Source organism: Aspergillus homomorphus (genome assembly GCF_003184865.1).
Source record: "Aspergillus homomorphus CBS 101889 unplaced genomic scaffold BO97scaffold_50, whole genome shotgun sequence".
Lineage (NCBI taxonomy): Eukaryota > Fungi > Ascomycota > Eurotiomycetes > Eurotiales > Aspergillaceae > Aspergillus > Aspergillus homomorphus.
Window position 1 is genome coordinate 26,967 of NW_020291936.1, and position 13,305 is coordinate 40,271.

Genomic DNA, 13,305 nt, shown 5'->3' on the forward strand with positions numbered 1-13,305 from the left:
GAAGAGAAAAGGTTATTTTAATAATAAAAAAAAATCGAACCCGAAAAAAAAGATCTGGGTTGACCCGCGACAAGTGAAAGTCGGTAGCACAAAAGAGGCACCAAAGAGGACCCGTCAAGAAACGAAAATGACGAATTGGGAAGGGAGAGGGGAGGGGAGGGGGGAGAGGAGAAGAAATTGAGGAAGAGGAGAGAGAATTGATGGATGAGAACAAAAAGGGAGGAAGAAAGGAAAAGAAAGGGCCTTACTCAGTCTGCAGCGGCAGCCAGGATGGGGGAGTTGATTGATTGATTGATTGATGGAGGATGAATTGGATGGATAGAGAATGATAGATAAGCAAGCAGCAGCAGTGACTAGCAGCAGTAGCAGAGTAACTACAGTCTGTACGTAGCGTAGCGTAGGTAAAGCAAGACCAGACAAGCTGGAAAAAAGATGCTGCGTGTCTCGCCATCAGAAAAGGTTCTTGGGAAGCAGTTGGTGGCTGTTACTGGTAACTTTACAGAGTGATGACAATACCAGACGATCTGTCGATCTTCGTAGTCTACTTTAGCAACGTATGGGCAACGCACTGGGCGAGCAGGTACCTCCGGGTCCCTCCTTCAGCCCTCCGCCTCCCGCCCCTTCTGGGCGCTTGTCCACCCAGTCCACCCACATTGTTCTGTCCGATACGGTTCCAAACCTTGAATCTGGGGCCGTTCAAAGTTGCTCCCGCCGCTTCTTTTTTAGGCTTCCATCTAGTACTAAGGCGGCCGGCCCCTCAATCCTGGAAGAGAGTCTTCGTTAACCTTGTCCCCTCCGATTTTAGTGAGTCTGGGCGTACCGCGTTCCTATCATCGTACACCTAGTTCTTTCCACCGGACTTCCTTTCACCCCATCAAAGTTGTCTGTTTCAGCAGTATTGCAGATGCAGACTTGTTCCTGAAGATGCTGAAACCCCCCGGGCCCTCTTCTTTTCTTTCCTGCTTTGGGTTAATGAGGGTTGCACAAACCAAGTTGGGGGGGAACTTCCAACCAAGGACAGCAGCATAATAGGCTGACCGCCGCAGTCAAAACTCATACCCATAACTAAAACTAACCATCATCATTGATGTGGTTGGCATCTCTCCCACCGTTGCGTAATGGATTATCCCTTCCGGTCCCCCACCGTATCATTTTTGACAGTCGGCGCAAGAGCACGATTGACTGCGAGAGATCCCGTGGGCTGAAAGCCTGGGGGTACTAAGTTGCGAACTTCGACGTCCGAGAAGGTGTCATTTCGGCATCTCGGACATCAGTTCCTGACCTACGTTTCCCGACCGCGACTTCTGGTCCCTTGTTTTTCACTTGAGGCTAGCCTGCTCGATGCTCAAGTCACAATCACCTCGCCACTTTCTTCCCCCTATCTCTATATCTATCTCAAAGCATGTGCCTCGCTCGACTAGATTTGAGACATTATCCATTATATCACCACCAACCTCATGGGGGGTTGGTTGATTGTAAGGAAGACTGACAGTAAAGGTTAAGTTGCGCTCCAGCCCGACCGATCGGATCCACTAAACTAGCTTGAATTTTTCTTGTTAAATCAGAGTTTAGTATTCTCGAGCCACCTTAGGACCCTTCGACAATGAATTCATGATGCCTTGATGATCCGGGCCGAACATTTCCTCCGATCATCGTTCCATCCCCGCGCTCAACACCTGCCGCTCAAATCCTATAGCCGATCTGGGCGCTCTCTTTCAACCGCCCTTCACGCATTATTCATCGAATGGACATGGCTCTATTCACAAAACCGCCTTTAATTGAGTGAAACGAGCAGTGTGGAACGATTATCACAAGATTGCGGGGGGTTTTACTTGGATACAGTGGTCAATGGCTCTCAAACAACCATGGAACAAACCACCAGCCATCCCAAATAGAAGGCCGTGTGCTGCTCACTGGCCTTGATCGCTCACCCGACCGACATCATTATCACGCCTTCCCACGAGTCAGGAGAAAGAAAGCCATCATCCTCGCGCAGAGATTCAACTTAATCAGCCTGTCCCTTCCGTGATGCATCGCTAGTCCCCGCAACATGATTGCTAGGGGCTAGCCGGAGTCTTGTCAGGAAACAACAATAATACCCCACGTTATCCCTATCCCCACTCCTTTCGCTGCGACTCAGGTAATTGCCAACAGTACATACCTTCCTCAGCTTATCTGGCTGACTTCCCCGCTATACTCCATTAACAGAGACACGCATCCATCGCCCTTGCGTTCAAACAGTAACATTGATTTAGGTTTCATCCGCCCTGCCGTTTTGACGGCCGAGGAACCAAGAAATCCAAACATAATGGGTCCTCCAGTACTTTGGTCGGGCTGTAGTTCCTCTGATCGTCATGTCCGCTATATTGAATTGCCCTCGCTAAGGTAGCTTAGCTCATTGGTGTGTTAGCATGTGTGTGTTCTTGTATGCAGTGTAGCTCTGTAGGTAGCCTTATTTTCTGACGCCGTGGGATCGATTGCAGAACATGGCCTGGCAACAGACACGACTCTTTCCGAGTCGAAGACTCGGGCAAGCACAAACGAAAGACCTCAAGCACGACCTTCTTGTCGCGCCTTGCATCTGCGCAGAAGCCCCCAACATCAATTCGCCTTATCGACATCTACTACCACCTCATAGATCCATGCAAGTGACTGAGAGAGGGGTTTTGTTTTGATGAAAAGAGAATGAGCGGCGACTACACCCACCCATTCTTCTGGCCCCTACGTAGGTATGTGTCCAAGCTCGCCCGCCGACCCGTGGACCGTCACTGGCGGTAGCACACCCATAGATTGTAGATCCATGCCATACCATAGACAAGCATGCTGTGGGCAAATTCTGACACGCATTCGCGAAGCTGCTCTGCGAACATGGTTCGGGTCTTTGAGTGACCATTATCACACGGCACGCCTTCCGACGGCAAGATACTGTTGTTGCCCCATGTCTAGAATTCCTTCGTAGGCTACCCCCGGTGGCATCGACTTTGGGTGATATGCTCACTGTTTGGTGGTTGGGTGGAAGGATCCTTTCTCCGAGGCTAGTCATGATCTCGAGTCGACCCATATTAATCCTATTGTGTCAGGTGTCCATGACGCAGCGTGGTATAGATATCGGTTTTCTCCGGAGTGAACTCATACTCATTTCACTTTGTCCGACTTCAGACTGGGTAGCTAATACCTTGGTCCGGTTAACGCGGCCACGAAGACTGCGGTAGTATTGGCTGAAGTCATAACCTGGGATTGCCTTCCTCACATTGGCAATGGTAAAATCATCCGTTCTATAATCAATAACGAATGATCCAGAACTATACTTTAGACTCTATCGCGCAGATATTCGCCTATAGGTCGTTCTAGCCACTTCTGGGCATACTAACCAAGGATTGATCACCGTCAATTCCTGGTCCTCTACGATGGCAGCTAGGGTGGTAATGATTATATTCTCTAGGCATACATGAGAAGACACCACATATTGATAGAGGGGAATTCTAGGTCCCAAAGTCAGAAGTAAGACGCTTAAGCTAAACTTGGTATCTGCCAAGCCCTCTCGATCCAACAGCAGAATACCTGGACCGCAGCGGAAATCCATTTTCAAATCGAGTCCGGAGGTTAGGTATCCCTGGACTCCTCAATCATATATCCTACTCTAAAATTTGACTTGCGGTTGAACAGCAATTGATTATAGTCCTGGACAATGAATGTGGGAATCTTCATTCGAGAGCATCCAGGAATTGAAGTTATTGTATATTGTGATTCTATGGAAACACAACCAAGCTATACGATATATAAACTTAGTTTGTAATCTCTACTAGTGTAATTATCTGAGAATTTCTCTTCCAAGTTCAAGTTCCTGTGTCACCCTGCACAGCATTCCTGTTTTCATTGTTCTACTAAGAACGTTGTTTCACTGCCAGCATCAATCCAAGTACCAGCATAGGCCTCTTCTCAGTGCCTTTCTGGTTTTGTAGACTCATTATTCCTCGCAGTAGACTTTCTCATCAACCCACAATACTGAAAGATAGACCAATCAAAATCTATATCAGGACAGCCCCTCCCATTCGTCTCGTCCAAGAATATTTCGAGATGTTGTCTCTTAAATGGCTCAAGGGATTTAGACACTGAATAGGTATGTGTTCCTCAATTGTGGGCTATAGTTAAGGTCTAATCTATGAGAGACGGAAGATAAGGACATGATAATTCAAATCGATCAGTGCAGCATCACGGCAGTTTCTTTAATAAGTAGTCCCGTCCAAGGCTAGTAATCCGAGCTCAATACAGTCAACCGGTACGCCATTTATTCTTCACTTCCAGACTACCACGACTCGCAAGCTCTCTGATGCCCAGGCCCGGCAAACAGCCACAATACAATATCGCCGGGGCTACTCGGTGGGCCACTCATAACAGTGGCTCAGAAGCAGGCCTTCCGAGAGGCTAATATCAAGAGTATGTCGACATTCAAGCTGCTATCAGTTGACGTTCCATATATCGTGGTCGTCAAGCCGGAGTTGGACCCTCTGCCATCATCGTGGTACGAAAGCTGCGTTTTGGAGCCTGAATTGGTGTTGGAAATGATTGTGAAATAGAATGCAACCCTTCGTGGTAACTCGGCTACGAATTTGGATTATATGAGCAGTATAGCCGTATGTCACCGATACTCTTCCATTTCCACCAGCAAAGTATGCTGAGAAACTACTTGTACACCAGAGAAAAATTACCACACTTTGCAAAGTCTATCATCAAAAACCACGGGCCTTTATCAGGCTTCATAGGGCCTTTTTTCCGACATTTTATAGCTGCAGTACATACCGGCCGATGAGTCGATAATCCATTCCTTTGATAGGCATCTGGCTAAGCTAGTCGCGATACCTTGTATCCTGGGCCCACGGCAGAGAAGCCATGGACGTTCCTGGAGCGGCGGGTAGGCGCAATCGCCTCCTCAGCCTCATCAACTCCAAGCCGCGCTCGCATTCGTCGTGCGTACGCTCGTTCCTCTTCATCGGAGGAGTCAAAGCTTGCGCGCCCCCGTCGCTGGTATGATCTTTCTACTATTGGTATTGAAGGACGGATCCAGCGCCTTGGTTCTGGACTCACCCCGGGGCTCTCGGTTGTTCTCGCCCGAAGCAGTTTCTCGCACAACAGGGCGATATCCCCGGAGCTGGACGCATCCGCGATGTCTGCCCAGTCTCGGACATTACTCTCGCTTGTACCTGCCTCCATGATCAGGGATCTCTTCCGGTGGTTCTTTATGGACTGGGTCACTTTCTTTTCCAGCCTTCTGGCGTCCTCTACCATGACGGCCGCACGGTCCGCGACGCCCAGGATCAGTTTCAATTTCATCGCTTGCTCAAGAGACATAATAGTTGTCAATGTGGGGACCGGGTACGAGAGGCCTCGTTTGGCTTTTACCGTGCGCGGGATGCCAAAAGAGAGGAAATGACTAGCCTTCGCGGACATTGATGCACGCAGCTCGAAATCTGTTTCGCATTGAACCACCAGAAGAAGGCGGACTATCTCGGGCAGTCCGCTCTTGCTACCAGGCTCCTCATACAAACGCCAGGAGGCATGCATCCGATCTTTGACTGTCCCGTGAATTATTCGGACTCCTTTGAACGTAGACTTTCTTCCCTTGGAACCTTCCATGCTGATATTGACGCTGGACGGTCCGCCGTTTCCGTTGGCTCCCACTGTGAACTTTTGTCCTGTCGTGATTTCCTGCTCCGAAACTTCGACTCTATCAGCCTGTGGCATGATAGTGCGAATATTAGGCAAAGCCCCCGAGCCTGTTGGATGGAGGGCCACGTCAACCTCCGCATACCGAATGCGGTGGCTCAAAGAATGGGGCTTCATGAAGTTAAGTTTTAGTTGAATAGCATGCATATCCCGTCCTTCGTGAGTTAATGCATGAATTGACTCCATCTTCGCGTCGCAATAAATATCATGACGATCGTACTTAGCCAGAATAAAGCCGTCACCATTATCCCGACATACACCATCCCAGTGATCCTGGCCCAGTTCGTTCCATGGAGGATCTGCCTCAAAGCCTGCCGCGTTGTCGACGTCAGCTGGATCCGACTCAACATGACTGTTTGCCCGTTCTTTCTCTCTAATCATCGGCATCTCATGGTTGGGCACAATTCCTGTCTCTATCTCCTCCGTCTCGGTATTATTGACCAGCTTCCTGGCACGCACTTCGCGTGAAAGAGATGTCGACCGTAACCGCGACCGTAACCGCGACCGTGACCGCGACCGTGACCGTGTCCGTAACCATGATCGTGACCATGACCGTGACCGTGACCGTGACCGTGACCGTGGCCGTGACCGTGACCGTGACTGTGGCCGTGATCGCGCTTGCGAAGAATTCTTGTTTTTGGCCTTTCCCTCAAAATGCTCTAGTAGGCGCACAATACTCCCCGATTGTTTTGTGCTTAAGGCTAATTGCAACGCTGTTAGTCCCTTCGCGTCCTTGACCTGTACGCTCGCGCCATAATGGAGCAAAAGCCACAGCACTTGCTTCCAGCCATTCGAGCAGGCTAGATGCAGTGCTGTATTCCCTTCAGCGTCTTTCGCATCCACATCTACATGATGCCGAAGCAGCGCACGCACTGGCTCTCTCCAGCCCGCCTCAGCAGCATAATGCAGTGGCGCCCTTCCCTCAGGGTCCGCCACATTGCCATCTACTCCATGCCGGAGCAGCGCCCTCAGCACCTCGGTTTGGTGGCTAGCTAATGCTAATTGTAAAGGTGTGCGGCCGAGATTGTCTCGAGAATCAGCCCGGGCCCTGGAGCTGAGCAGCAAGTCGACCATAGGTTCACATTCTTGGATGCAAGCATGATGCAGTGCCGTCCTTCCTTCGATGTCTGCAGCGTCGACATCGGCCCCCACTTCAAGAAGGCGCGACGCTATGGCGTAGTTTGAACGACTGCTAGCCAGAATCAGAGGCGTCATACCCTCGCTGCCGGGGTTGTTGACGTCTGCGCCTTGATCGATCAAGAATTGCACAAGATCATCCGTTTCTTTCAAGATCGCGATGTGAAGCGCAGTATTTCCGTTCAAGTCTCGAAGGCCGATAGCCGCTCCTTTACGGAGTAGCAACTTCGCCCCTTCAAGATTATCCTGGTAGGCTGCTTCGTGAAGAGTGCTTGGCTTTCGGACCCCTTCGAATTCCGGGTCGCTATCTGTGTCCATGTATATATCGCTGTTCAAGGCGAAGATCTCATAATCGATTATCCGCCTTGTCTGCGGCCTGCGCCTGCTATGCTCAGAATCGTCCCTTGAGCTTGAACCCATCGCTTGACTAAACCTCTCTGGTCTGACCTAAGAAGTTTGTCGATATCAAGCGGTTTACTACCGTCTAGGTAGGCAGAAGTTCGAGCCAGGCTGCTGTATGGTAACAGCATTAGGCTGAGAATCTCACATGATTCCAAGCAGGCATCCGTCAGGCTGGGGACTTGGCTTTCTAGCGGATGGCGGCGCTGCCTTGGACTACTAAGGACAAGGGCGTGTTTCATTTGATAGTCTGATTAGATAAGCGCCCCCAGTGGGAATAGTATGACTCGACATGACTCAACTGACCTACATGGTACTATGCTAAGAGACCTATAGTAGCTAGGGATCTCCTTCTGCAGAATCTTCGAAAAAGAAACGAGCAATTCAGCAAAACAAATCGCGGTGTACCCTGGAAGTGCAAGTCGTGGCCAACCCTGGAATCTACTTGTATCGGAAAGTGTTTCGAGATAAGATAAGTGCACGTGACTGCTCCGCCGTTCGGAGTCACTCAACTTTTTTTTCTGCCTCCTCCTTCCACCCCTCTTGCGGCATCGTTCACGTCTGTCGTCACCACAACTTTTTCGGTCGGTCGCTGCAAAGATGAAGTACGTTCTGGTCTCTGGAGGTAAGTATGATTCCATTGACTGTGCTTGTATCTTCCAAAGGCTAACGGAAAGTCTCAACTAGGTGTCATTTCCGGCGTGGGCAAGGGCATTATTGCCTCCAGCACCGGTCTGCTCCTCAAAACTACTGGTCTTACGGTCACCAGTATCAAGATCGACCCTTACATCAACATCGATGCGGGCACTATGGCACCTACCGAGTCAGTATCTTGAGATCCGGCTTTCTGGTGCTGACCCCGTTTATTGACATCACCCAGACACGGTGAGGTCTATGTCACTGATGACGGCGGTGAAATGGACCTTGACCTTGGCAACTACGAGCGCTACCTTCTCACATCGCTCACTCGGGACCACAACATCACCACGGGAAAGGTGTATCAGGATGTCATCAACCGCGAGCGCATCGGCCACTACCTCGGCAAGACCGTCCAGGTCGTGCCCCACATCACCGACGCTATCCAGGAGTGGATCGAGCGCGTTGCCAGGATTCCCGTGGACGAGTCTCGCGCTGAGCCAGACGTCTGTATCATCGAGCTGGGTGGTACCGTTGGAGACATTGAGAGTGCTCCCTTCATTCACGCACTGAGCCAGCTCCAGCGCAAGGCTGGCAAGGGCAACTTCGTTCAGATCCACGTCTCCTACGTGCCTGTCATCCCTCCGGGACCCGGCGGTGAGCAGAAGACGAAACCTACACAGAGAGCCATCAGCGATGTGCGGAGTGCCGGTCTTAGCCCGGATCTGATCGCCTGTCGCTGTGAGCAGCCCCTGGAGGCTAGCACGATCCAGAAGATCGCCAACATGTGCTCTGTCGAGCAACATCAGGTCATCGCTGTCCACAACGTGACTACAACGTATCACGTCCCGCTTCTGCTGGAGAAGCAGAAACTTATCAACACAATCACCCACATGCTCGACCTCACGCCGATTCAACCCACCCCCGAGCGGATTGAGCGAGGCAGCCGGATGTGGAAGGACTGGGTCGACCTCGCTCAGGGACAGGATTTCCTGCACGAGCCAGTGACCATTGCCCTGGTTGGCAAGTACACCTCTCTTCACGACGCCTACATCAGTGTGTCCAAGGCCCTCGAGCACGCTGCGATGTTCTGCCACAAGAAGGTACAGATCATCTGGGTGGACTCGTCGCATCTGGAGGATGGAACCGCTCCCGCCGACTACCACAAGGCGTGGCACGCCGTCTGCACTGCGGATGGTGTTTTGGTCCCTGGTGGCTTTGGTAACCGGGGTACCGAGGGTATGATGAAGGCGATCACCTGGGCGCGGACCAACAAGAAGCCCTTCCTGGGAGTCTGTCTGGGTATGCAGTTGGCAGTTCTGGAATACTGCCGCAACGTGGTTGGCATCGAGGACGTGGGCAGTGAGGAACTGCACCCGTCGGCCGAGAACCACGCTATCGTCTACATGCCCGAGGTCGACAAGGGCAAGCTTGGCGGCACGATGCGTCTTGGCAGACACCCCTGTATCTTCCAGGAGAACACTGAGTGGTCCCGTCTGCGGGGCCTGTACGGTCCCTCCGTCTCCCAGATTGAGGAGCGCCACCGTCACCGCTATGAGGTCAACCCTGCCATGATCGAACAGATCGAGAAGGCCGGCCTGACTTTCATCGGCAAGGACACCAAGGGCGAGCGTATGGAGATTGTCGAGATTAAGGACCACCCTTGGTTCGTCGGCGTGCAGTTCCACCCCGAGTACCTGAGCCGTGTCTTGAGCCCCAGTCGGGCTTTCCTCGGCTTCTTCGCTGCTGCCGCCGGCTGCCTGGACGAGGTGTCCAAGGCTGTCGTTCAGGGCCAGCGCAGCATTGCTCGCAAGCAATAGGTGATAGAGGACGAAGGGGAAGAGAGAAAACTTCTGGTTTACGAATGGGGAAGCGGTACGACTAGCCTTGCGGGAGTTCCATTGGGAGGGATTCTGATGATGGCAATCTTAACTTACTTTGCTTTCTGGGCGTTGAAAATATAAACTTGGTAGTTAGAAGGCAGTGTCAATGCAGTTTCTCGTGGCTTATGAGTCGCTGTGTATGGATTTAATACCGGGTAGCTGTTCTCCCGCCAGAATGGATGGACTTCCATTTGTCGAGTCGCAGCAAATTCACCTTGGACGTTTTTTTAGAAAGAAATCTTTGAAACCTAGCCCAGCGCCTGCACATTGAGTGTGGTCTTCGAAAGTGAAAGCGCTGCGTGGCGATCATAGACACAATGAAGCCCTATTGACACGAGACGACCCGCCAGCTTTCAGCTGTATTAGAGTTGGGGATGAAGAACCGATAAGGCATGTTTGTTGCTGCGGAAGATCGTGATGGGCATGCCGCATTTTAACAGGTTTGAGAATGTTGGATGTGGTTACTGGGTGACCTGGCATTCCTCGGGATTATCCAGCAGGGTGGTAACACGGACCGTGTGGAGTGATGCTACTGCATAACACATACGTACTGTTACTAAATATATTTACGGGGTTTCTAGAACAGGCTGAACTGCAGAACTGCAACCCATTAAAGGTGAAAACCCAACGACAACGTGCATGCTTGATCACACGTCAATACCTGTAACGTCGACAGGCAGTCGCGATGTATTTCCTTCCCCGCAACACGTAGTCCTGATATTGGGGGATGTGGCTGCTGTCAGGCTGTTGGGACAACGGTACGACGGGGTCTCTAACAGTCGTTGTGTTTCACCATTGGAGTGACAGATGGAGCTGCAAGTCACATCATTGGATTTGACAGGTGGTTCTGATGTCACATTGCCTTGGATGAATATCTTTAAGGCTGCTGACGGTCGGAATCAGTACAGCCTGAAAACAGAAGATAGACACGAACTATAGACAACGTCTGTGCCGTCCACGCTGTAGGTAGGGATGCTGTTTGCATGATGGTGGGTGTTTGTTGTGCGAGGAGCTGGCCAAACCCCACTCACTTCTGGATGGATCATCAGGTACGGGGCATTTTCCTGCTCGGTATCCGGACTTTCCGACATGTCTCTGAGAATGTCTCAGTAAGACGAGGAACGAAAGAGACAGAGTTTGTCTCCGTGCTGCCTGTTCATGCATGGTGACCTGCTTTTGTTGTCTTTCTATGGGTTCAGGGTCTGATCGGTGATCACCTCATCTCCTCCCTCTTGTCCTCTCTTCTTCTTCTGTCTTAGACAAAAAGATGGTTCAGGGGCGGGCCAGCTAAAAAAAGGAAAACGTGATGTGGTTCAGGGACAGTCTGGACCTGATAGGCGGAGGGCAAGAAATTACCAGTTGACCAGCAAACTTAAGTTAGCCCGACTAAACCACTTGCAGTCTTAGTTTCCCAATAGTCACCTTTGCCTTTCCCGACCGAGTGCAAGTCTGGACTGTGCCTAAGCGCCCTTGCGCCTCGTTCCTGCTGGCTGTCCACTGCCAGGCACTGTCTCTCTCTCTCTCTCTCTCTCTCGCTCTTGACGGCTTACACTCCCTCTCCCCTTCTCCCTCTCTTTCTTTCATACCCTTCTCCATCCGCTCTTTTCTTGTTTTCTTCCTTCCCCGTTCTTGTTGCTCTTCTTCATTCCCCCAGCGACAACTTCCATACCAACCCCTCCCCCCATTCTTCCTCCTTCCTCCTCCACTTCTTCGTTCATCACACCCCCCGTCACGTTCTCTTCCCACCCTTAGCAGGTGTCAGCTTCACTCTTTCAGCTGCTCACCTTGCTGTCCGTTCGTTCGTCTGACCCAGCCTGGTCGATTTCGATCTTCCCAGCGAGAAATCCCCGACCACACGCCAAACCACCCCACCAACCTCAACCAACCGACCCGATACATTCTCTCTTTTGTTAACGATCTCGAGTCCATAGATCAGCATCCCAGCTGACCCTCGTCGCCATTCTTTCGCCAGAAAATCACCTGCTGGAGTCTATTCTAGGTGATCACCCTCTATTCTACCACGAGCCGTCCATTGTCACAATACGACCGTCGTAGGACGATTTTGAATTCTTGAACCTTCTTAATCGCGAACATCACCTCGTTCGCGTACAAATTCAGACCGGACCGCTTTGGAAAGCCAACCCGGAGACACTCCCTCAAATCCGTTCAAAATGTTGAACACCTTCTCGAAGCTTGCTGCCCGCGGTGACAGTAGCGATGGGCTCTCTCCCGCCATGGTCGACCTTTTAATCTCTCTCCTGGTGCTCGTCCTGCTCGGTCTCGTCCTAGTCGGAGCCCTGCTTGTTCTCCGTCGTAAGCGAATTGGTCGCGGACACTCCGACCTTCCCGTCCACAATGGGCAATGTGTCCCTAGTCACCGCCGCTACACGGTGTCCGCTTCGCCCAATGCTAAGACGGAGTCGGTGCTGGTGTACGATGAGAAGCGCAGTCTCATTGAGAACTCCTCGAGCCCCCCATCCAGCCCGGTCCCCGAAATTCGCATCACTTTCCCAGAGGAGGAAGATGAGTCTGGAAAGCGCAAGTCCGGCCGTGTGGTGGTGGTGCGGATCAGTGATGCCGGCAGTGTTGGTCTGGAACCCTGCAACGACGAGTTGCCGCCTTATCAAACGAGCGATGCTGAACGGTTCCAATCTCTGGATATCGAGCGTATGGGTGGACTTAAAGAGAAAGAGGCCTCAGCCAGATGGTCTTAAACGACCTGCCGGTGCACAATCCCACGGCCATTTGTTACATCCGCTCACTACGGACCGATACCCTCGAATGACCGAAGACACCTGCTGTCGTCACTTCAAACCATCCTCGAAAATAGCATTACGATATCCCAGCATACGCTTGCTTCGTTTCCCTATCCATATTTAAAATAATCCGCTTCGTTGTCCTCCGGGACCTTGCACATATGCAGATTCCTCCATCCTGTCTTTGTCACCATGCCCAGCAACACTTCCTCTTCCCCACGGCAAATCTTCCAATCCTCTCCTAATCGATTGGGCGAGCGCAATTCCGATATTTGCCTGGAAACCTCGACTGAGCCAAATCGTGTACAGCAAAGGAGATGCTGGCTCTTTTCGATTCATGTTTCTTTTCTTTTATCTCCTCCTTTCATAAGGCGTTCGATTCTTTCGTGCTTGGACACTTTGGTGCTTCTCGCCCTGCCACGTCTCTAGGGTCGAGAAGCCGTTACGTATTTGGTTTTGTCGAAAGTCTCCTTGAGTCTTCTGCATACTGCTTCTTTGACCACTTTACCATTCTTCTACAACCAGCTTCAAGCCTTTTCTTGTCTCGGTTTGTTCCTCAGGGGTGACGCACAGCTGGGTAATGTATGTAACTAGTTTTGATGCATTGAGCAGCTCGCTACTCTACATTGGTAGTCGGCCCGTCTCGATGAGTATTTTCTCATACTCAGGTACATGAACTTTTCACCACAAAAACTCACCTGAAGACATTCTGTCAATTGATATCTCTTTAGCTGTAGTTGTGTTGGGTGGTAATTTGCAGCATACAGGAT

The 13,305-nt window shown here is 51.2% G+C and overlaps 3 protein-coding genes across 3 annotated transcripts; 2 read left to right on the forward strand and 1 right to left on the reverse strand.

Annotated features, from left to right (window-relative positions):
- Positions 1 to 6,807: 6,807 nt before the first annotated feature.
- BO97DRAFT_354340 (ankyrin repeat domain-containing protein) lies at positions 6,808 to 7,179 on the reverse strand (the record flags this gene model as incomplete). The annotated part of the gene is made up of 1 exon (XM_025692095.1): positions 6,808 to 7,179. A coding segment is annotated over one exon (372 nt), but the record flags the coding sequence as incomplete, so codon positions are not given.
- A 797-nt stretch (positions 7,180 to 7,976) lies between these two features.
- On the forward strand, positions 7,977 to 9,892 carry BO97DRAFT_408392 (putative CTP synthase). The gene has a single exon (XM_025695854.1). It carries the CDS (start codon positions 8,178 to 8,180, stop codon positions 9,714 to 9,716), a length of 1,539 nt encoding a protein of 512 aa, XP_025547458.1. The 5' UTR covers positions 7,977 to 8,177; the 3' UTR covers positions 9,717 to 9,892.
- Positions 9,893 to 11,839: 1,947 nt separating this feature from the next.
- Positions 11,840 to 12,673, forward strand: BO97DRAFT_221587 (uncharacterized protein). The gene has a single exon (XM_025690646.1). It carries the CDS (start codon positions 11,951 to 11,953, stop codon positions 12,491 to 12,493), a length of 543 nt encoding a protein of 180 aa, XP_025547459.1. The 5' UTR covers positions 11,840 to 11,950; the 3' UTR covers positions 12,494 to 12,673.
- The last annotated feature ends 632 nt before the right edge of the window (positions 12,674 to 13,305 follow it).

Coding starts and splice junctions, on each gene's coding strand:
- BO97DRAFT_221587 (XM_025690646.1), top strand. CDS start 11,951: ATGTTGAACACCTTCTCGAAGCTTGCTGCCCGCGGTGACAGTAGCGAT.
- BO97DRAFT_408392 (XM_025695854.1), top strand. CDS start 8,178: ATGGACCTTGACCTTGGCAACTACGAGCGCTACCTTCTCACATCGCTC.